This window comes from Bombina bombina, chromosome 2, assembly GCF_027579735.1.
Source record: "Bombina bombina isolate aBomBom1 chromosome 2, aBomBom1.pri, whole genome shotgun sequence".
In the NCBI taxonomy this organism is placed as follows: domain Eukaryota; kingdom Metazoa; phylum Chordata; class Amphibia; order Anura; family Bombinatoridae; genus Bombina; species Bombina bombina.
Genome location: NC_069500.1, coordinates 651,463,163 through 651,486,021, shown reverse-complemented (window position 1 = coordinate 651,486,021; position 22,859 = coordinate 651,463,163). Strand labels below are relative to the sequence as shown.

Below are 22,859 nucleotides of genomic sequence, written 5' to 3'. Positions count from 1 at the left end.
AGAGGAACCCTTCAGCCGGGTTGCTATTGACCTAGTGGGACCACTGGCTACCCCTAGTCCCTCCGGTAAGCGATACATTCTTACCGTAGTGGACTACGCTACCAGGTACCCAGAGGCTGTCGCCCTATCCAACATACAAGCGGATACGGTAGCGAATGCACTAGTACAGGTGTTCTCCCGGGTAGGATTTCCAAAAGAAATCCTATCCGACCGAGGCACCCAATTTACGGCTGAATTGACCCAACAACTCTGGCAGGTTTGCAAAATTAAGTCCCTCCTGAGCTCCCCATACCACCCCCAGACGAACGGGCTGTGTGAGAGGTTCAATGGGACCCTCAAGCAAATGCTCAAGACGTTCACTCAGGAATACCGAGACTGGGAACGCTTCCTGCCGCACCTCCTATTTGCTTATCGGGAGGTGCCCCAGGAAACGACAGGGTTCTCTCCCTTCGAGTTGCTCTACGGAAGAAAGGTACGGGGACCCCTAAACCTGATCCGGGAGCACTGGGAGGGAGAGATGGAGGCTGACGGTGTCCCAATTGTGCCATACGTGCTGGAACTCAGGGACCGAATGGAGCAATTAGCCAAATCCGTGCGGGCTAATCTCCAGTTGGCCCAGAGAAGACAAAGTATGGTACGATCGGGGGGCCCGAAAGAGAATCTTCACCATAGGACAAAAGGTGTTAGTACTTAAGCCGGTGAAGACAGACAAATTGCAGGCGTCCTGGCAGGGTCCCTACCAGATCGTAGAGAAAAGGGGAGACACCACTTATGTGATAGCTAGCTGCCACGACAACAATCTTAGAAAGACATTCCATGTAAACATGCTCAAGGAATATTTTGAGCGACCAGAGAACGTGACGGCCGTATGTTGTTCCCCTCAGGAAGACCCCGACAGTTTACCCATTCCAGACCTATTAGAAAAGAGCCTCCCCACAGGTATAGTGGCGCAGGTTCAGATAGGGGACCGACTTAGCCCCACTGAAAGGGAGCAGCTCAACCAACTCCTCCAGTCCAAACACCTCACCTTCTCCCCAAAGCCAGGGTACACTACTTTAACCACCCACCAGGTAGATACTCCGGGACAAGCTCCCTTGCGCCAGGCTCCGTACCGAATCCCCGAAGCAGTTAGGACAGGAATGAAGAAGGAGATCGATGAGATGCTCCAGCTCAGGGTAATTGAGCCCTCCGATAGTCCCTGGGCCTCCCCAGTTGTCTTGGTGCCCAAGAAAGATGGGACCACCCGGTTCTGCGTAGACTATCGGAGGCTCAATGAAAAGACCGTGACGGACGCTTACCCTATGCCCAGGGTAGACGAGCTACTCGATCGTATAGCCAGGGGAAATTACCTGACCACTATTGACCTCTGCAAAGGTTACTGGCAGATTCCCCTGGCCCCGGAGGCTATCCCCAAGTCGGCATTCGTCACTCCATTCGGCTTATATCAGTTTAGGGTAATGCCGTTTGGGATGAAGAATGCCCCAGCTACATTCCAGCGCTTGGTGGATAGGCTCCTGGATGGCTTCCAGAGTTTTGCTTGCGCCTACCTGGACGACATAGCGATCCACAGTGAGTCCTGGGAGGACCACTTAGCTCATGTGGGAATGGTTCTGGATCAGATCCGGGCTGCTGGCCTGACTCTGAAGCCAGAAAAATGCCACTTTGGGATGGCCGAGGTACAGTACCTGGGTCACCGGGTGGGGTGTGGAAAGCAGCGACCAGAGCCGGCCAAAATAGAAGCTGTCGCCAATTGGCCCACCCCCATCACTAAGACTCAGGTCCTAGCCTTCCTGGGCACGGCAGGGTACTATAGACGGTTCGTACCAGACTACAGCACACTTGCCAAACCCCTGACTGACTTGACCAAGAAGAACTTACCTCGACAGGTCCTGTGGTCTCCCCACTGTGAAACGGCTTTCCAGGCTCTCAAAAATGCTCTAATTAACGCTCCTGTCTTGGCGGCCCCAGCCCTTAACAAACGTTTTATCGTCCATACAGATGCTTCCATGTTCGGGCTGGGAGCCGTCCTCAGCCAAGTAGGCGAAGATGGAGGGGAGCATCCAGTTGCCTACATCAGCCGGAAGCTCCTGCCCCGCGAAGTCAGCTATGCAGCGGTCGAAAAGGAGTGTTTGGCTTTGGTGTGGGCATTAAAGAAATTGACTCCCTATTTATATGGTCAGGAGTTCACTCTGGTCACCGACCATAACCCGTTGGTGTGGCTGAACCGGGTCTCTGGAGATAACGGCAGGCTATTACGTTGGAGCTTATCGTTGCAACCCTTCAATTTCACCATTACTTACAGACCTGGGAAACAGAATGGCAACGCCGACGGGTTGTCCAGACAAACCGACCTCAGCCCCGCATAACCAGCGGTCTGGACAGCCTTAGTCTGCCCCGAAAAGGGGTCAGACCGTGTCTGCCAGAGTGTTCCACAGAAAGGGAGCACTGTTACAGAAGCATTAGTTATTTTGTTGTGAAGAGCTTATTTCCCAGCAGCAATGCCTGAACCAGCAAGCCAGCGCCTAAGAAGGGCTCCAAGAAAACCGTAACAAGTATCATTTCATAAAGAGTTAACTCTTTTTTTTTCAGCTTTTAGAAACTATTGTCTAATCACCTCTGGAGCCAGACTGCTAATTGATAAGATGAACTTGTAAACTTGTTATCTTAAGTACTGTAATCCTATTGTGGCCTGTCAAAGGAAAGTGCTCTCTATCTAAATGTGTGATGGGGGATTTTGTGCTCCCCCCCCTCTCCCCCTGGGAGTGCCCTGTGTGCATGTAACCTTAATAAAAAGCAGGCTGGGCATCCCAGTCCTGAGTTCTTGTTTGACCCTCAATCGCAGCGTTGACTCGTTTTTGTGGGCAGAAGGGTATCCTAGCTGTACTGCAGCTAAGGGAGATTATTCTATATTTGCGAGACTCATATAGAATACTATGGAAAGCAGCTTCTCCCCTCTTTAGCAATAGGGATCCAGGCTACTAAGCGGTCCATCTCTCAGCGAGACTAAGGGTAACCGTAACATTTGTGTAACAGAATGGACAGAGCTGAGATCTGTCCCTTTAATGAACTAGCAGATAAACCCTTTTCTAAACCTTCTTGTAGAAAAGACAATATCCTAGGAATCCTAACCTTACTCCAAGAGTAACCTTTGGATTCACACCAATATAGGTATTTACGCCATATCTTATGGTAAATCTTTCTGGTAACAGGCTTCCTAGCCTGTATTAAGGTATCAATAACTGACTCAGAAAACCCACGTCTTGATAAAATCAAGCGTTCAATTTCCAAGCAGTCAGCTTCAGAGAAGTTAGATTTTGATGTTTGAAGGGACCCTGTATCAGAAGGTCCTGTTTCAGAGGTAGAGACCAAGGTGGACAGGATGACATGTCCACCAGGTCTGCATACCAAGTCCTGCGTGGCCACGCAGGAGCTATTAGAATCACTGATGCTCTCTCTTGTTTGATTCTGGCAATCAATCGAGGAAGCATCGGGAAGGGTGGAAACACGTAAGCCATCCTGAAGTCCCAAGGTGCTGTCAGGGCATCTATCAGGACTGCTCCTGGATCCCTCGATCTGGACCCGTAACGAGGAAGCTTGGCGTTCTGTCGAGACGCCATGAGATCTATCTCTGGTTTGCCCCAACGTCGAAGTATTTGGGCAAAGACCTCCGGATGGAGTTCCCACTCCCCCGGATGAAAAGTCTGACTTAAGAAATCCGCCTCCCAGTTCTCCACTCCCGGGATGTGGATTGCTGACAGGTGGCAAGAGTGAGACTCTGCCCAGCGAATTATCTTTGAAACTTCCATCATAGCTAGGGAGCTTCTTGTCCCTCCCTGATGGTTGATGTAAGCTACAGTTGTGATGTTGTCCGACTGAAACCTGATGAACCCCCGAGTTGTCAACTGGGGCCAAGCCAGGAGGGCATTGAGAACTGCTCTCAATTCCAGAATGTTTATTGGCAGGAGACTCTCCTCCTTACTCCATTGTCCCTGAGCCTTCAGAGAGTTCCAGACGGCACCCCAACCTAGAAGGCTGGCGTCTGTTGTTACAATTGTCCAGTCTGGTCTGCTGAATGGCATCCCCCTGGACAGATGTGGCCGAGAAAGCCACCATAGAAGAGAATTTCTGGTCTCTTGATCCAGATTCAGAGAAGGGGATAAGTCTGAGTAATCCCCATTCCACTGACTTAGCATGCACAGTTGCAGTGGTCTGAGGTGTAAGCGTGCAAAGGGTACTATGTCCATTGCCGCTACCATTAAGCCGATTACCTCCATGCATTGAGCCACTGACGGGTGTTGAATGGAATGAAGGGTGCGGAAAGCACTTTGAAGTCTTGTTAGCCTGTCCTCTGTTAGGTAAATCTTCATTTCTACAGAATCTATAAGAGTCCCCAGGAAGGGAACTCTTGTGAGTGGAACGAGTGAACTTTTCTTTTCGTTCACCTTCCATCCATGTGACCTTAGAAATGCCAGTACTAACTCTGTATGAGACTTGGCAGTTTGAAAGCTTGAAGCTTGAATCAGAATGTCGTCTAGGTATGGAGCTACCGAGATTCCCCGCGGTCTTAGTACCGCCAGAAGAGCACCCAGAACCTTTGTGAAGATTCTTGGAGCTGTAGCCAATCCGAATGGAAGAGCCACAAACTGGTAATGCCTGTCTAGGAAGGCAAACCTTAGGTACCGGTAATGATCTTTGTGAATCGGTATGTGAAGGTAGGCATCTTTTAAATCTACAGTGGTCATGTACTGACTCTCTTGGATCATAGGTAAAATTGTCCGAATAGTCTCCATCTTGAACGATGGAACTCTTAGGAATTTGTTTAGGATCTTTAAGTCCAGGATTGGTCTGAAAGTTCCCTCTTTTTTGGGAACCACAAACAGATTTGAGTAAAACCCCTGTCCCTGTTCCGATCGTGGAACAGGATGGATTACTCCCATTAACAAGAGCTCTTGTACGCAGCGTAGAAACGCCTCTTTCTTTGTCTGGATTGTTGGCAACCTTGACAGATGAAATCTCTCTCTTGGAGGAGAGTATTTGAAGTCCAGAAGATATCCCTGAGATATTATCTCTAGCGCCCAGGGATCCTGGACATCTCTTGCCCAAGCCTGGGCGAAGAGAGAAAGTCTGCCCCCCACTAGATCCGATCCCGGATCGGGGGCCCTCAATTCATGCTGTTTTAGGGGCAGCAGCAGGTTTCCTGGTCTGCTTGCCCTTGTTCCAGGACTGGTTAGGTTTCCAGCCTTGTCTGTAGCGAGCAACGGCTCCTTCCTGTTTTGGTGCAGAGGAAGTTGATGCTGCTCCAGCTTTGAAATTACGAAAGGAACGAAAATTAGACTGTCTAGCCTTAGCTTTGGCTTTGTCCTGAGGCAGGGCATGGCCTTTACCTCCTGTAATGTCAGCGATAATCTCTTTCAACCCGGGCCCGAATAAGGTCTACCCTTTGAAAGGTATATTAAGCAATTTAGACTTAGAAGTAACATCAGCTGACCAGGATTTTAGCCACAGCGCCCTGCGTGCCTGAATGGCGAATCCTGAATTCTTCGCCGTAAGTTTAGTAAGATGTACTACGGCCTCCGAAATGAATGAATTAGCTAGTTTAAGGACTCTAAGCCTGTCCGTAATGTCGTCCAGAGTAGCTGAACTAATGTTCTCTTCCAGAGACTCAATCCAGAATGCCGCTGCAGCCGTGATCGGCGCAATGCATGCAAGGGGTTGCAATATAAAACCTTGTTGAACAAACATTTTCTTAAGGTAACCCTCTAATTTTTTATCCATTGGATCTGAAAAAGCACAGCTATCCTCCACCGGGATAGTGGTACGCTTAGCTAAAGTAGAAACTGCTCCCTCCACCTTAGGGACCGTTTGCCATAAGTCCCGTGTGGTGGCGTCTATTGGAAACATTTTTCTAAATATCGGAGGGGGTGAGAACGGCACACCGGGTCTATCCCACTCCTTAGTAACAATTTCAGTAAGTCTCTTAGGTATAGGAAAAACCTCAGTACTCGCCGGTACCGCAAAATATTTATCCAACCTACACATTTTCTCTGGTATTGCAACTGTGTTACAATCATTCAGAGCCGCTAACACCTCCCCTAGTAATACACGGAGGTTTTCTAGTTTAAATTTAAAATTTGAAATATCTGAATCCAGTCTGTTTGGATCAGAACCGTCACCCACAGAATGAAGTTCTCCGTCCTCATGTTCTGCCACCTGTGACGCAGTGTCTGACATGGCCCTAATATTATCAGCGCACTCTGTTCTCACCCCAGAGTGATCACGCTTACCTCTTAGTTCTGGTAATTTAGCCAAAACTTCAGTCATAACAGTAGCCATATCCTGTAATGTGATTTGTAATGGCCGCCCAGATGTACTCGGCGCTACAATATCACGCACCTCCCGATCGGGAGATGCAGGTACTGACACGTGAGGCGAGTTAGTCGGCATAACTCTCCCCTCGTTGTTTGGTGAAATTTGTTCAATTTGTACAGATTGACTTTTATTTAAAGTAGCATCAATACAGTTAGTACATAAATTTCTATTGGGCTCCACTTTGGCATTGCAACAAATGACACAGGTATCATCCTCTGAATCAGACATGTTTAACACACTAGCAAATAAACTTGCAACTTGGAATACAATTCAATTAGAATAATATTAAAAACGTACTGTGCCTTTAAGAAGCACAGAAGATCTATGACAGTTGAAAATTAATAAATTGAAAACAGTTATAGTGTAAACAACACAACTTTAGCAAAGGTTTAATCCCATTAGCAAAGATAACAAATTCTGAAAGCAGGAAACAAATTACAGAATAAACGTTTTTTATCTCAGTCAACTATAATTCTCACAGCTCTGCTGAGAGAAATTACCTCCCTCAAAATAAGTTTTGAAGACCCCTGAGCTCTGTAGAGATGAACCGGATCATGCAGGAAATACAATGAGCTGCTGACTGAAATATTTGATGCGTAGCCAAAGCGCCAAAAAAACGGCCCCTCCCCCTCACACACAGCAGTGAGAGAGAACAGAAACTGTCAGAAAAAAGATTAAGCAACTGCCAAGTGGAAAAATAGTGCCCAAACATTTATTCACTCAGTACCTCAGCAAATGAAAACGATTTTACATTCCAGCAAAAACGTTAAACATAATTTCTAGTTATTAAACAGCTTTATGTACTTCTTACAGTGTAATTCTAGTGAAGTACCATTCCCCAGAATACTGAAGTGTAAAGTATACATACATGACATTATATCGGTATGGCAGGATTTTCTCATCAATTCCATTGTCAGAAAATAAAAGCTGCTACATACCTCTATGCAGATTCATCTGCCCGCTGTCCCCTGATCTGAAGTTTACCTCTCCTCAGATGGCCGAGAAACAGCAATATGATCTTAACTACTCCGGCTAAAATCATAGCAAAAACTCTGGTAGATCCTTCTTCAAACTCTGCCAGAGAGGTAATAACACACTCCGGTGCTATTTTAAAATAACAAACTTTTGATTGAAGATATAAAACTAAGTATAATCACCATAGCCCTCTCACACATCCTATCTAGTCGTTGGGTGCAAGAGAATGACTGGGAGTGACGTAGAGGGGAGGAGCTATATGCAGCTCTGCTGGGTGAATCCTCTTGCACTTCCTGTTGGGGAGGAGTAATATCCCAGAAGTAATGATGACCCGTGGACTGATCACACTTAACAGAAGAAATATTAAGGTGGTAGAATTTAGTGAAAGCAGGCAAGGACCATGGGACAACCTTGTAAAACTGTCCAAACTGAAGCATTACATGCCTAGGATGCTGCAGCTTCCCCAGTGGAGCGAGTATGGTGCTTAAAATGGACAGTAAACACCTTATTACAAGACATTTTCTAAACATTTTTAAAACAACCTGCGGCAATTGTTTTTCAATAGCCAAACTCCACCCACTCTACCTTATTTGGAGAAGTCAATCTGCCATTGAGCCTGCAGACCATGATAGCCACAGTCATGTTATAAAGTGCATTGTTTGCAGTTAATCCAGTTTAAGTTTGACTTTGTGATCCATTTAAGAATGTGAATAGGTAAACACGGAGGATAACCCATTATAGAGAGGGTAACTTACCTTTGTGTCTGAGAACTTTTCCAGAATGGTACGTGCATTCATCCATACGTACATGCCTTCCTTGCAACGTCACAGAATAAATTTCCCCACAACGACAGCAAACTCTCCTTAATGCTAGAAAGATATCAGTTCACTACATATGGCAAAACATTCAGAAAATACCAAGCAAATCAGATACTTGAAAGGGACATAAAACAAGTTGGGATAGAGACAATAGATAATATGTACTTTAATTACTTTACCTGCAAATGTATACAGCAGTGCCTCGTCATTAACCCTTTCTTTTTAGTTTCTGAATTGTACAGCTCTAACTCCCGCCACACACTTCCTTCTATGGCTGTATCTATATCTATTGTTGTTTTGGTAGAATGCAAAACTGCATAGGGATTATTTGCTGGAGCATGACTAGAAGCTGTGATCTCAGTTGAAATGCAATGCCTGCGTCTAAAGACTCATAAGGGGGGGGGGGGGAATTGGCTGCTCCAGGCAGCTTAGCTACGCAATTCATTTTGCTTATTTTTGAAAAAATTAAAATACTTGCCAGCAATTTTTAAACTTTTTTTATGCAAACTATTTTTAATTAATTAGCCCTTTTAGGATATGCACATATATCAAACTGTTTTATGTCCCTTTAAGTGATTTATAGTTTAAAAATAAATGAATAACTGTTTACTTACCATCACTAACTATTGTTTTGGTAACCACATTATGTAAGAGAGCACTACCAGGTTTCTCTGCATTTGGTCGTGGGTACCCATAGTCCTTTAACTGTTCATCAGACAGTAAATATTCTTTAAGCATCTTGAAAAGATTAATCCCCGAAAATTCTGTAAAAAACAATTTATGTAAGAACACACCTGAAATTCATTTCTTTCATAGTGGCAAGAGTCCTTGAGCTAGTGACGTATGGGATATACAATCCAACAAGGAGGAGGCAAAGTTTCCCAAACCTCAAAATGCCTATAAATACACCTCCCACCACACTCATACCATAGTTTAACGTATAGCCAAGTAGTGAGGTGTAAAAAGGAGAAAAAAAGCATACAAAGAGGAAATGGAAAAAATAATGTGCTTTTATACAAAAAAATCATAACCACCAAAAAATAGGGTGGGTCTCATGGACTCTTGCCACTATGAAAGAAATTAATTTATCAGGTAAGATCTTACATAAATTATGTTTTCTTTAATGTAAGTGGCAAGAGTCCAAGAGTCCATGAGCTAGTGACGTATAATACCCAAGATGTGGAAATCCACAGAGTCATTAGAAAGGGAGGGATAAAATAAAGAGCTATTTCCGCTGAAAAATTAAATCTAAATAATAATTGTTTTCTTAAAAAAAAAATCAAAAAAACTTAAATCATAGGCAAAATAATTAAACTGAGATAGCTGCCTGAAGAACTTTTCTACCAAAGACTGCTTCTGAAGAAGCAAATACATCAAAATGGTAAAATTTAGTAAAAGTATGCCACACCAAGTTGCTGCTTTGCAAAACTGATCAACTAAAGCCTTATTCATGAAAGCCCAAGAAGTGGCAACTGATCTAGTAGAATGAGCTGTAATTCTCTAAGGCGGAGACTGCCCCGCCTACAAATAAGCTTTGGGAATAAAAAGTTTTAAACAAGATGCCAAATAAATGGCAGAGGTTTTCTGACCTTTCCTGGAACCAGAGAAAATAAATAGACTAGTAGTCTTTCTGAAAACATTAGTAGCCTCAACATAATATTTCAAAGATCTTACCACATCCAAAGAATGTAGAGATTTCTCAAGAGAATTCTTAGGATTAGGACACAATGAAGGAACAACAATTTCCCTATTAATGTTTTTAGAATTCACAACTTTAGGCAAAAATGTAAATGAAGTCCGCAAAACAGCTTTATCTTGATGGAAAATCAAATAAGGAGTCTAACAAGAGAGCTGACAACTTAGAAACTCTTCTAGCAGAAGAGATAGCCAAAAGAAATAACACTTTCTAAGAAAGTAGCTTAATATCCAAAGAATGCATAGGCTCAAAAGGAGGAGACTGAAAAATCCTTAAAACCAAATTGAGACTCCAAGGAGGAGAAATAGACTTAACAGGTTTGATACGAACCAAAGCCTGAACAAAACAGTGAATATCAAGAAGTTTAGCAATCTTTCTATAAAATAAAACAGAAAGAGCAGATATTTCTCCCTTCAAAGTATTTGCAAACAAACCCTTATCCAAACCATCCTGAAGAAACCGTAAAATCCTAGGAATTCTAAAAGAATGGCAAGAAAAATGATGAGAATAGCACCATGAAATATAGGTTTTCCAAACCCGATAATAAATCTTCCTCGAAACAGTCTGAGAAACCTCTGTGACTAAGAACTAAGCGTTCAATTTCCATACCTTCAAATTTAGAGATTTGAGATCCTGATGGAAAAACGGCCCTTAAGACAGGTGGTCTGGCCTTAAAGGAAGCGGCCAAGGTTGGCAACTGGAAATCCGGACAAGATCCGCATACCAAAACCTGTGAAAAAAATCCACCATCTCCGCCTGAGGATCCTTGGATCTGGAAAGGTATCTGGGAAGTTTCTTGTTCATACGGGAGGCCATCAGATCTTTTTCTGGAATACCCCACATCCGCACAATCTGATGAAACATCTGGACGGAGAGACCACTCCGCCGAATGCAAAGTCTGACGATTGAGATAATCCACTTCTCAATTGTCTACACCTGGAATATGAATCACAGAAATTAGACAATAGTTGGACTCCGCCCAAGAAAGTATCCGAGAGACTTATTTCATTGCTAAAAAGCTGTGAGTCCCTCCCTGATGATTGACATATGCCACTGTTGTGATATTGTCTGTCTGAAAATGAATGAAAAGTTCTCGCTTTAATAGAGGCCAAACCTGAAGAGCTCTGAAGATAGCATAGAGTTCTAAAATATTCATTGGTAACCTCGCATTTTGAGGTTTCCAAACCCCTTGTGCTGCCAGAGACCCCCAGACAGCTCCCCAACCTGTAAGACTTGCATTTGTTGAGATCACAATCCAGGAAGGATGAACAAAAAAAGAGGCCCCTTGAACAATATGGTGATGGTCCAACCACCAAGACAGAGATAATTGAATGTTGGGATTTAAGTATACCAGTTGTGATATCTGAGTAAAATCCCTGCACCATTGGTTCAGCATGCAAAGCTGCAGAGGTCTCATATGAAAACAAGCAAAGGGGATCATGTCCGATGCTGCAGTCATAAGACCAAAACTTCCATGCACATAGCCACTGAAGGGAATGATCGAAATTGCAGGTTTAGACAAGCTAAAACCAATTTAATTCGCCACTTCTCTTTTAAAGACAAAGTCATGGACACTGAATCTATTTGGAAACCTAAAAAGGTGACCCCTGTTTGAGGAATCAAGAAACTATTGTAAATTGATCCTCCAATCATGCCTTTGAAGAAACCAGACAAGTTGTTTCGTGTGAGATTCGGCTAAATGAAAAGACTGAGCTACTACCAAGATATCGTCCAAATAAGAAAACACTGCAGATTACAGATAGAAAGGCACCGAGAACCTTCAAAAAGAGTCTTGGAACTATCGCGACAAACTGGCAATGCTTGTCTAGAAAAGAGAATCTTAGAAATCGATAGTGGTCTGGATGAATTAGAATGTAAATATAAGCATCCTGTAAGTCTATTATGGACATATAATGCTCTTGCTGAACAAAAGGCATAATAATCCTTATAGTCACCATCTTGAAAGTTGGGACTCTTACAAAACGATATAAAAAAAACTTCAGATCCAGAACTGGTCTGAAATAAAAAATCTTTGGGACAATGAATAGATTTGAATACAACCCCAAACCCTGTTCCTGAAGAGGAACTGGTACAATCACCCCTGAAAGCTCTAGATCTGAAATACACTTCAGAAAAGCCTGAAACTTCACAGGATTTGTTAAAACATGAAAAAACTAAATTTATGCTTGCCTGATAAATTTATTTCTCTTGTGGTGTATCCAGTCCACGGGTTCATCCATTACTTGTGGGATATTCTCCTTCCCAACAGGAAGCTGCAAGAGGACACCCCACAGCAGAGCTGTCTATATAGCTCCTTCCCTAACTGTCACCCCCAGTCATTCGACCGAAGACAAGCAAGAAAAAAGGAGAAACTATAGGGTGCAGTGGTGACTGTAGTTTAAAATAAAAAACACCTGCCTAAAAATGACAGGACGGGCCGTGGACTGGATACACCACAAGAGAAATAAATTTATCAGGTAAGCATAAATTTTGATTTCTCTTGTAAAGGTGTATCCAGTCCACGGGTTCATCCATTACTTGTGGGATACCAATACCAAAGCTTTAGGACACGGATGAAGGGAGGGACAAGGCAGGCCCTTAAACGGAAGGCACCACTGCCTGTAAGACCTTTCTCCCAAAAATAGCCTCCGAAGAAGCAAAAGTATTGAATTTGTAGAATTTAGAAAAAGTATGAAGCGAAGACCAAGTCGCCGCCTTACAAATCTGTTCAACAGAGGCCTCATTTTTAAAAGCCCATGTGGAAGCTACCGCTCTAGTGGAATGAGCTGTAATTCTTTCAGGAGGCTGCTGGCCAGCAGTCTCATAAGCTAAGCGTATTATACTTCTTAGCCAAAAAGATAGAGAAGTTGCCGAAGCCTTTTGGCCTCTCCTCTGTCCAGAGTAGACAACAAACAAAGCAGATGTTTGACGAAAATCTTTAGTAGCTTGTAAATAAAACTTTAAAGCACGAACCACATCAAGATTGTGTAAGAGACGTTCCTTCTTTGAGGAAGGATTAGGACATAATGAAGGAACAACAATCTCCTGATTGATGTTCTTATTAGATACCTTAGGAAGAAACCCAGGTTTGGTACGCAAAACTACCTTATCTGCATGGAAAATCAGATAAGGGGAATCACATTGTAAAGCAGATAACTCCGAAACTCTTCGAGCCGAGGAGATAGCTACTAGAAACAGAACTTTCCAAGTTAAAAGTTTAATATCTATGGAATGCAGAGGTTCAAACGGAACCCCTTGAAGAACCTTAAGAACTAAATTTAAACTCCATGGCGGAGCAACAGGTTTAAACACAGGCTTAATTCTAACTAAAGCCTGACAAAACGCCTGAACGTCTGGAACCTCAGCCAGACGTTAGTGCAAAAGAATAGACAGAGCAGAAATCTGTCCCTTTAAGGAACTAGCAGACAATCCTCTCTCCAATCCCTCCTGGAGAAAAGATAATATTCTAGGAATCCTGACTTTACTCCATGAGTAACCCTTGGATTCACACCAATGAAGATATTTACACCATATCTTATGATAGATTTTCCTGGTGACAGGCTTTCGAGCCTGAATTAAGGTATCAATGACCGACTCGGAAAAACCTTGCTTTGATAGAATCAAGCGTTCAATCTCCAAGCAGTCAGACGCAGAGAAATTAGATTTGGATGTTTGAAAGGACCTTGAAGTAGAAGGTCCTGTCTTAGCGGCAGAGTCCATGGTGGAAAGGATGACATGTCCACCAGATCTGCATACCAAGTCCTGCGTGGCCACGCAGGAGCTATCAAAATCACAGAAGCTCTCTCCTGCTTGATCTTGGAAATCAGACGAGGAAGCAAAGGAAACGGTGGAAACACAAGTCAGGCTGAAGGACCAGGGCGCTGCTAGAGCATCTATCAGCGCTGCCTTGGGATCCCTGGACCTGGACCCGTAACAAGGAAGCTTGGCGGTCTGACGAGACGCCATGAGATCCAGTTCTGGTTTTGCCCCATAGATGAATCAACTGTGCAAAAACCTCCGGATGGAGTTCCCACTCCCCCGGATGAAAAGTCCGCCTCCCAGTTCTCTACTCCTGGGATATGGATAGCTGAGAGATGGCAAGAGTGAACCTCTGCCCATAGAATTATCTTTGAAACCTCCATCATCGCCAGGGGGCTCTTTGTACCCCCCTGATGGTTGATATAGGCTACAGTCGTGATGTTGTCTGACTGAAATATGATGAACCTGACCGCAGCTAGCTGAGGCCAAGCCTGAAGAGCATTGAATATCGCTCTGTTCCAGAATGTTTATCGGAAGGAGGGCTTCCTCCTGAGTCCACGAACCCTGAGCCTTCAGGGAGTTCCAGACTGCGCCCCAGCCCAGAAGGCTGGCATCTGTCGTCACTATAGTCCATTCTGGCCTGCGGAAGCTCATTCCCCTGGACAGATGGACCCTAGATAGCCACCAGAGAAGAGAATCTCTGGTCTCTTGATCCAGATTTAGCAGATGGGACAAATCTGTGTAATCCCCATTCCACTGATTGAGCATGCAAAGTTGCAGTGGTCTGAGATGTAGGCGGGCAAACGGAACTATGTCCATTGCCGCTACCATTAAGCCGATTACTTCCATACACTGAGCCACTGACGGCTGAGAAGTGGAATAAAGAGCACGGCAGAAGTTAGAAGCTTTGACAACCTGACCTCTGTCAGATAAATCTTCATTTCTACTGAGTCTATCAGAGTTCCTAGGAAGGAAACTCTTGTGAGAGGGGAGAGAGAACTTTTCTTCGTTCACCTTCCACCCGTGAGACCTCAGAAAGGCCAGAACAATGTCCGTATGGGACTTAGCGATTTGAAAAGTCGACGCCTGTATCAGAATGTCGTCTAGGTAAAGGGCCACCGCTATGCCCCGTGGCCTTAGAACCACTAGTAGGGACCCTAGAACCTTCGTAAAGATTCTTGGTGCCGTGGCTAACCCGAAGGGAAGAGCCACAAACTGGTAATGCCTGTCTAGGAAGGTAAACCTGAGAAACCGATGATGATCTCTGTGTATCGGAATGTGGAGATAAGCATCCTTTAAGTCCACGGTAGCTATATATTGACCCTCCTGGATCAAAGGTAGGATGGTTCGAATAGTCTCCATCTTGAAGGATGGGACCCTGAGAAATTTGTTTAGGATCTTGAGATCCAAGATTGGTCTGAAAGTTCCCTCTTTTTTGGGAAGTATAAACAGATTTGAATAGAATCCTTGCCCCTGTTCCTCCCTTGGAACTGGGTGGATCAATCCCATGACCAGAAGGTCTTGAACACAACGTAAGAATGCCTCTCTCTTTATCTGGTTTGCAGATAATTGTGAGAGATGAAATCTCCCTTTTGGAGATGAAGCTTTGAAATCCAGAAGATATCCCTGGGAAACAATCTTCAGAGCCCAGGGATCCTGGACGTCTCTTGCCCAAGCCTGGGCGAAGAGAGAAAGTCTGCCCCCAACTAGATCCGGTCCCGGATCGGGGGCTACTCCGTCATGCTGTCTTAGAGGCAGCAGCAGGTTTTTTGGCCTGCTTTCTCTTGCTCCAAGCCTGGTTAGGTCTCCAGACTGGCTTGGACTGGGCAAAATTTCCTTCTTGTTTTGCAGTAGAGGAAGTTGAAGCTGCGCCACTCTTGAAGTTCCGAAAGGAACGAAAATTAGTCTGTTTGGTCCTTAATTTGTTGGACCTATCCTGGGGAAGGGAGTGGCCTTTCCCTCCAGTAATATCAGAAATTATCTCCTTCAGTCCAGGCCCGAATAGGGTCTGCCCTTTGAAGGGGATGTTGAGAAGCTTAGACTTTGAAGTAACGTCAGCTGACCAGGATTTAAGCCATAGCGCCCTACGCGCCTGAATGGCAAAACCTGAATTCTTAGCCGTTAGCTTAGTTAAATGAAAAACGGCATCAGAAATAAATGAATTGGCTAACTTAAGAGCTTTAAGCCTGTCTAGGATATCATCCAACGGGGTCTCCACCTGAAGAGCCTCTTCAAGAGACTCGAACCAGAAAGCCGCTGCAGCAGTGACTGGGGCAATGCATGCAAGAGGCTGGAGAATAAAACCTTGTTGTATAAAGATTTTCTTAAGGAAACCCTCTAATTTTTTATCCATTGGATCTAGGAAAGCACAACTGTGCTCGATGGGTATAGTTGTACGCTTAGCTAGGGTAGATACTGCTCCCTCCACTTTAGGGACCGTCTGCCACGAGTCCCGTGTAGCGGCATCTATGGGAAACATCTTTTTAAACGCAGGAGGGGGAGAGAACAGTACACCTGGTCTATCATATTCCTTCGTAATAATTTCTGAAAACCTCTTAGGGATTGGAAAAACATCAGTGTAAACAGGCACTGCAAAGTATTTGTCCATTTTACACAATTTCTCTGGGACTACAATGGTGTCACAGTCATCCAGAGTCGCTAAAACCTCCCTGAGCAACAAGCAGAGGTGTTCAAGCTTAAATTTAAATGCTGTCATTTCAGAGTCAAACTGGAGTAACGCCTTCCCCGAATCAGAAATGTCACCCACAGATAGAAGCTCTCCTGCTTCGGCTTCTGTACATTGTGAGGGTATATCAGACATAGCTACTAAAGCGTCAGAAAGCTCTGTATTTGTTCTAGCCCCAAAGCTGTCTCGCTTTCCTTGTAACCCTGGCAGTTTGGACAATACCTCTGTGAGGGTATGATTCATAACTGCCGCCATGTCTTGTAAGGTAAACGCATTGGACGCGCCAGATGTACTTGGCGTCACTTGCGCGGGAGATATAGGTTCTGACACATTAGGAGAGCTAGGTAGTTTAACCTCCCTATTTTCAGTCTGAGAAACCTCTGGTGATAAATCCTTAAAACCCATAATATGGTCTTTATAACTTATAGAAAGGTCAGTGCATTTGGCACACATTCTAAGAGGGAGTTCCACAATGGCTTCTAAACATAATGAACAAGGAGTTTCGTCTATGTCAGACGTGTTTAACAGACTAGTAATGAGACCAGCAAGCTTGGAAAACACTAATAAATGTGAAAAAGCAATTAAATAAAAACGGTACTGTGCCTGTAAGAGAAAAAAACTACCTCATAAACTGCAAAACAGTGATAAAAAGTAGTAAACTCTACGAAATTGTTACAGTGTGTATAAGAGACTAAAGCAGCATTGCACCCACTTGCAAATAGATGATTAACCCCTTAGGCCCCAAAACAGATTAGAAAAACAGAAAAAGCGTTAAAAAACAGTCAAACACACTGCCACAGCTCTGCTTTGGCCCTACCTTCCCTTAAACACGATTGTTGCAGGAAAAACACCCTCTATAATGGTCCTAGATGCCAGAGGACTCATTTAGGGAAGCTGTATGTCTCAGTCTGAATATCAACTGCGCGAAAATAGGCCCCTCCCACCATGCACTGAATGTCAGAGGGCCTTTTTTAGGAGTGATCTAATAAGCCATGTGGAAAACTAGGCCCCAAAATTAAGATTTATCACCCTCAGAGAAAAAAACGTTTTTACTTTAAAACATGCAAACGTTTTTACACTAAGTAATATGAGTATTAACATGAATATTACTCTTTTTTGCAAGCATGATCTCAGTTGCTGTTAAATCACTGTATCAGGCTTACCTCAAATATACCAGGCACTGTCAGCATTTTCTAGACCTTATCTCTCTAGAAAAAAATATACTGAACATACCTCAAAGCAGGCAATCTGCAGGCCGTCCCCCCCAACTGAAGTTTTCTTTCCAAACTCTTCAGTTATGTGTGAGAACAGCAATGGACCTTAGTTAAAAACCGCTAAGATCATCAAACCTCCAGGCAGAATTCTTCTTCCAATTTCTGCCTGAGAGTAAAAACAGTACAACGCCGGTACCGTTTAAAAATAAACTTTTGATTGAAGGTAAAAAACTACACTAATTCACCACATCTCTCTTGATACTTCCTTTCTTGTCGAGAGCTGCAAGAGAATGACTGGGGGTGGCAGTTAGGGGAGGAGCTATATAGACAGCTCTGCTGTGGGTTTCCTCTTGCAGCTTCCTGTTGGGAAGGAGAATATCCCACAAGTAATGGATGAACCCGTGGACTGGATACACCTTTACAAGAGAAAAAAAATCTTCCTACGGGAGGTCTTATTCTGAAACCTATTCAATACCCTTGAGAAACAAATATTCTGAATCCACTGATTTTGAACAGAACCTGTCAAAATGTCCTGAAATAATTTCAATCTGCAACCCACCAGCTGAACTGGATTGAGGGCAGTACCTTCATGCAGTCTTGGAGGCTGGATTTGTTGGTTTTTTTATAAGGCTTGGTCTTATTTCAATTTTAAGATGGTCTCCAAATGGAACCAGTTTGTGTGAGGTGGGAGGAGTATTTATAGGCATTTTGAGGTTTGGGAAACCTTGTCTCATGGACTCTTGCCACTTACATGAAAAAAACAAACTATTTTAATCATATAAAAAAACAAAAAATAATTTTTAGTGCTTTATTCAATTCTCACAAATCTATTTTTTTTTTTTTTGCACATTGCAAACAAATGGCAATTTATTTTTTCAGTTTACTTTTAAAGAGATATGAATATAAAACTTCCATGGTTGAGATCAAGTGTATAAGAACTTATACTTAAGAACTTTTTCAATTTACTTCTGTTATCTAATTTACTTCATTTTCTTGGTATCCTTTGTTAAAAAAGCATTTCTAGCTAGGTTCAGGAGCAACAATGCACTAATGGAAGATAGCTGCGGATTGGTGGCTCCACAAATATTGGCTCACTAGATGTGTTTTTTTCCCACTGAGAAACTAAATCCCCAACCACAATAGAACTTAAAAAAGGCAAAAAATAACCTGAGACAACAGCTTGAAGCACAAACCCTACTAAAAGCTGCCTCAAAAGAAACAAAAACATAAAATGGTAGAAAATATATGCATGGAAGACCAAATAGCTGTCTAACAAAATTGGTTCACTGATAAGAAAAGGCAACTGGACTGAAAGAAAAAACAGAAAGCCATTTGGCTGGAGGCTAACCTGCCACAAATTAAACTAAATCAAAAGCTTCAACCAAGAAGCCAAAGAAAATGACTGAGAAAAAAATGAATGACAGAACCAGCAAAAGGAACAAAAACTAAAAGTTTGTCTTATTAGTGTCAACATAACACCACAAAGCACTAACAGAAACCAAAACAAATAGGTCACTCAGAATAATTCTATGGAAATAGGACATAAGGAACGAACAAAAATGTCCCAACTTAGTCAGAAAACATCACATTATCCTAAATAAGATAAGGAGAGAAGAAATAAAGAGCAGAAATTCTATCAGAAAAAAATAGCTAAATGAAACAAACAACTCACAGAAAGAAGAAAATATCCACCTAAAGCAAAGGTTCGAAAGGAGAAACCTGCAAAATCCTCAAGACCAATATAAAGATTTCAAGGAGGGGAAAAAAACCTGAACAGGCGGCTTAATTCTAGACCAGGCTAGGACTAAACCAAGAATGTCAGAAAGATTAGCAATCTTCTTACTGAACATAACAAAAAGGGACAGAAAACTGACCTTTAAATGAACTGGTGGATGAACTCTTATCCAGACTAACCTGTAAATATAGCCAGAAATCTGAATAAAGGAAGCTAAGAAATAAAGGCCTTCCAGACATTTAAACAACAGATAATCCTGAAAAACAAACTCAGAAACTAAATGAATAGTTTAAAGATAAGAGTATAACTGATTCTATTCTCAAGCCATCAAGTAGAGAACCAAAAACTACAGGAATAAGTTGGAGTAATCAAAAAACACAAAAGCTCTTCCTACAAAATCCTTTAAATCACCTTGGGGAAAAAGAAACAGGTAGACAAGATATTGGCTAACCATTATAACCAGTGAACTACCAGAAAACACACACACACAGTTCAAAGATCCCTGGGCCTACAGAGTACCCGGGAAAAATGAGCTTGAACCAGGAAGCTATCAGAAACACATCTGAGTGACCCAAAAAGAACTACAGTCTGATAGAACATAACCAAAAGAAGAGACGGCTCTTTGAGGAGGAAAAACTGAACACATTGCTTCCCAGTTAATCAATCAGTCCTAGAATTAAAAAAATGCAGAAACAAATTCCTGTTCAGGAAAGAATTTAAAATACTATCTTCATAAGTGGGGAACTGCAAGTTTGCCCCTGATTAGCCACATTAAATACATATGTAATATAGTCCAATATGAAAACAGAAAAGATTCTCCTCAAAAGAGGCCAATCCTGAAAGACCCTGAATAATGCATGGAGTTTAAAATATTCCTAGGTAACCTCGCCTCCCGGGGAGACCAAACTCATTCCTTTCTGATACCCCCAGAAGGCCACCCATGCCTTGCATCTGTAAAATTACAGATCAAGTAGTATGAACAAAAAGAAGCCCCCAGCATAAAGAGCTAATAGTTCAGCCACTAAGGCAGAAACAGACTTGTTCTGAGAAGTAAATTAATCAGACAACCGAGTAAGAACCCTGTAATATAGCAAAAGATACAAAGATAAAGAAGACAAACAATTGAGGACATAAACTGACCTTACAGAATAGTCTGAAAAGTTTCCATTTAAACAGTAGAAATTAAAGAAATTTGTATTAAGTTTCTAGATCAGAATAGAAATGAAAATTCCCCCTACTTCTAGGAGGACTTACAGGGATCCTAGGAACATAGGACAGAAAAAAACCTTCCCTTGGGAGGCCATGATCAGAAAACAATTTATTTATTATTTATTTCATATTAGCAAGAGTCCATGAGCTAGTGACGTATGGGATATACATTCCTACCAGGAGGGGCAAAGTTTCCCAAACCTCAAAATGCCTATAAATACACCCCTCACCACACCCACAATTCAGTTTAACGAATAGCCAAGAAGTGGGGTGATAAGAAAGGAGCGAAAGCATCAAAAATAAGGAATTGGAATAATTGTGCTTTATACAAAAAAATCATAACCACCACAAAAAAGGGTGGGCCTCATGGACTCTTGCTAATATGAAAGAAATGAATTTATCAGGTAAGTTCTTACATAAATTATGTTTTCTTTCATGTAATTAGCAAGAGTCCATGAGCTAGTGACGTATGGGATAGCAGATACCCAAGATGTGGAACTTCCACGCAAGAGTCACTAGAGAGGGAGGGATAAAATAAAGACAGCTAATTCCGCTGAAAAAATAATCCACAACCCAAATCAAAAAGTTTTAATCTTATAATGAAAAAAACTGAAATTATAAGCAGAAGAATCAAACTGAAACAGCTGCCTGAAGTACTTTTCTACCAAAAACTGCTTCAGAAGAAGAAAAAACATCAAAATGGTAGAATTTAGTAAAAGTATGCAAAGAAGACCAAGTTGCTGCTTTGCAAATCTGATCAACAGAAGCTTCATTCCTAAAAGCCCAGGAAATAGAAACTGACCTAGTAGAATGAGCCGTTATCCTTTGAGGCGGGATTTACCCGACTCTAAATAAGCATGATGAATCAAAGACTTTAACCAAGATGCCAAGGAAATGGCAGAAGCCTTCTGACCTTTCCTGGAACCAGAAAAGATAACAAATAGACTACAAGTCTTTCTAAAACCTTTAGTAGCTTCAACATATTTCAAAGCTCTTACTACATCCAAAGAATGTAAAGATCTCTCCATAGAATTCTTAGGATTAGGACACAATGAAGGGACAACAATTTCTCTACTAAAGTTAGAATTCACAACCTTAGGTAAAAATTTAAATGAAGTCCGCAACACCGCCTTATCCTGATGAAAAATCAGAAAAGGAGATTCACAAGAAAGAGCACATAACTCAGAAACTCTTCGAGCAGAAGAGATGGCCAAAAGGAATAACACTTTCCAAGAAAGTAATTTAATATCCAGAGAATGCATAGGTTCAAACGGAGGAGCCTGTAAAGCCCTCAGAACCAAATTAAGACTCCAAGGAGGAGAGATTGAATTAATGACAGGCTTGATACGAACCAAAGCCTGTACAAAACAATGAATATCAGGATGATTAGCAATCTTTCTGTGAAAAAGAACAGAAAGAGCAGAGATTTGACCTTTCAAAGAGCTTGCAGACAAACCCTTATACAAACCATCCTGAAGAAACTGTAAAATCCTAGGAATTCTAAAAGAATGCCAAGAGAATTTATGAGAAGAACAGCAAGAAATGTAAGTCTTCCAGACTCTGTAATAAATCTTTCTAGACACAGACTTACGAGCCTGTATCATAGTATTAATCACTGAGTCAGAGAAACCTCTATGACTAAGAATCAAGCGTTCAATCTCCATACCTTCAAATTTAATGATTTGAGATCCTGATGGAAAAATGGGCCTTGAGATAGAAGGTCTGGCCTTAACGGAAGTGACCAAGGTTGGCAACTTGCCATCCGAACGAGATCCACATACCAAAACCTGTGAGGCCATGCTGGAGCCACCAGCAATACAAACAAACGTTCCATTAGAATTTTGGAAATCACTTTTGGAAGAAGAACTAGAGGCAGAAAGATATAAGCAGGTTGATAATTCCAAGGAAGCGACAACGCGTCCACTGCTTCCGCCTGAGGATCCCTGGATCTGGACAGATACCTTGGAAGTTTCTTGTTTAGATGAGAGGCCATCAGATCTATTTCTGGAAGTCCCCAGATTTGAACAATCTGAAGAAATACCTCTGGGTGAAGAGACCATTCGCCCGGATGTAACGTCTGGCGACTGAGAAAATCCGCTTCCCAATTGTCTACACCTGGGATGTGAACCACAGAGATTAGACAGGAGCTGGATTCCGCCCATACAAGTATCTGAGATACTTCTTTCATAGCCAGAGGACTGTGAGTCCAACCTTGATGATTGACATACGCCACGGTTGTGACATTGTCTGTCTGAAAACAAATAAATGATTCTCTCTTCAGAAGAGGCCAGAACTGAAGAGCTCTGAAAATCGCACAGAGTTCCAAAATGTTGATTGGTAATTTTGCCTCCTGAAATTCCCAAACCCCCTGCGCTGTCAGAGATCCCAACCTGAAAGA

At 42.6% G+C, this 22,859-nt stretch overlaps 1 protein-coding gene across 1 annotated transcript in view; it reads right to left on the bottom strand.

Annotated features, from left to right (window-relative positions):
* Positions 1-22,859, bottom strand: part of LOC128647210 (RNA exonuclease 1 homolog) — a 681,669-nt gene that overhangs the window by 315,502 nt on the left and 343,308 nt on the right. Inside the window, exons 14-15 of the mRNA XM_053699994.1 lie at positions 8,777-8,926; positions 8,100-8,213 (exon numbers count right to left, since the gene is read on the bottom strand). Of these exons, the coding sequence (XP_053555969.1) occupies positions 8,100-8,213; positions 8,777-8,926 (264 nt within the window). The remainder of the gene's footprint in view (positions 1-8,099; positions 8,214-8,776; positions 8,927-22,859) is intronic.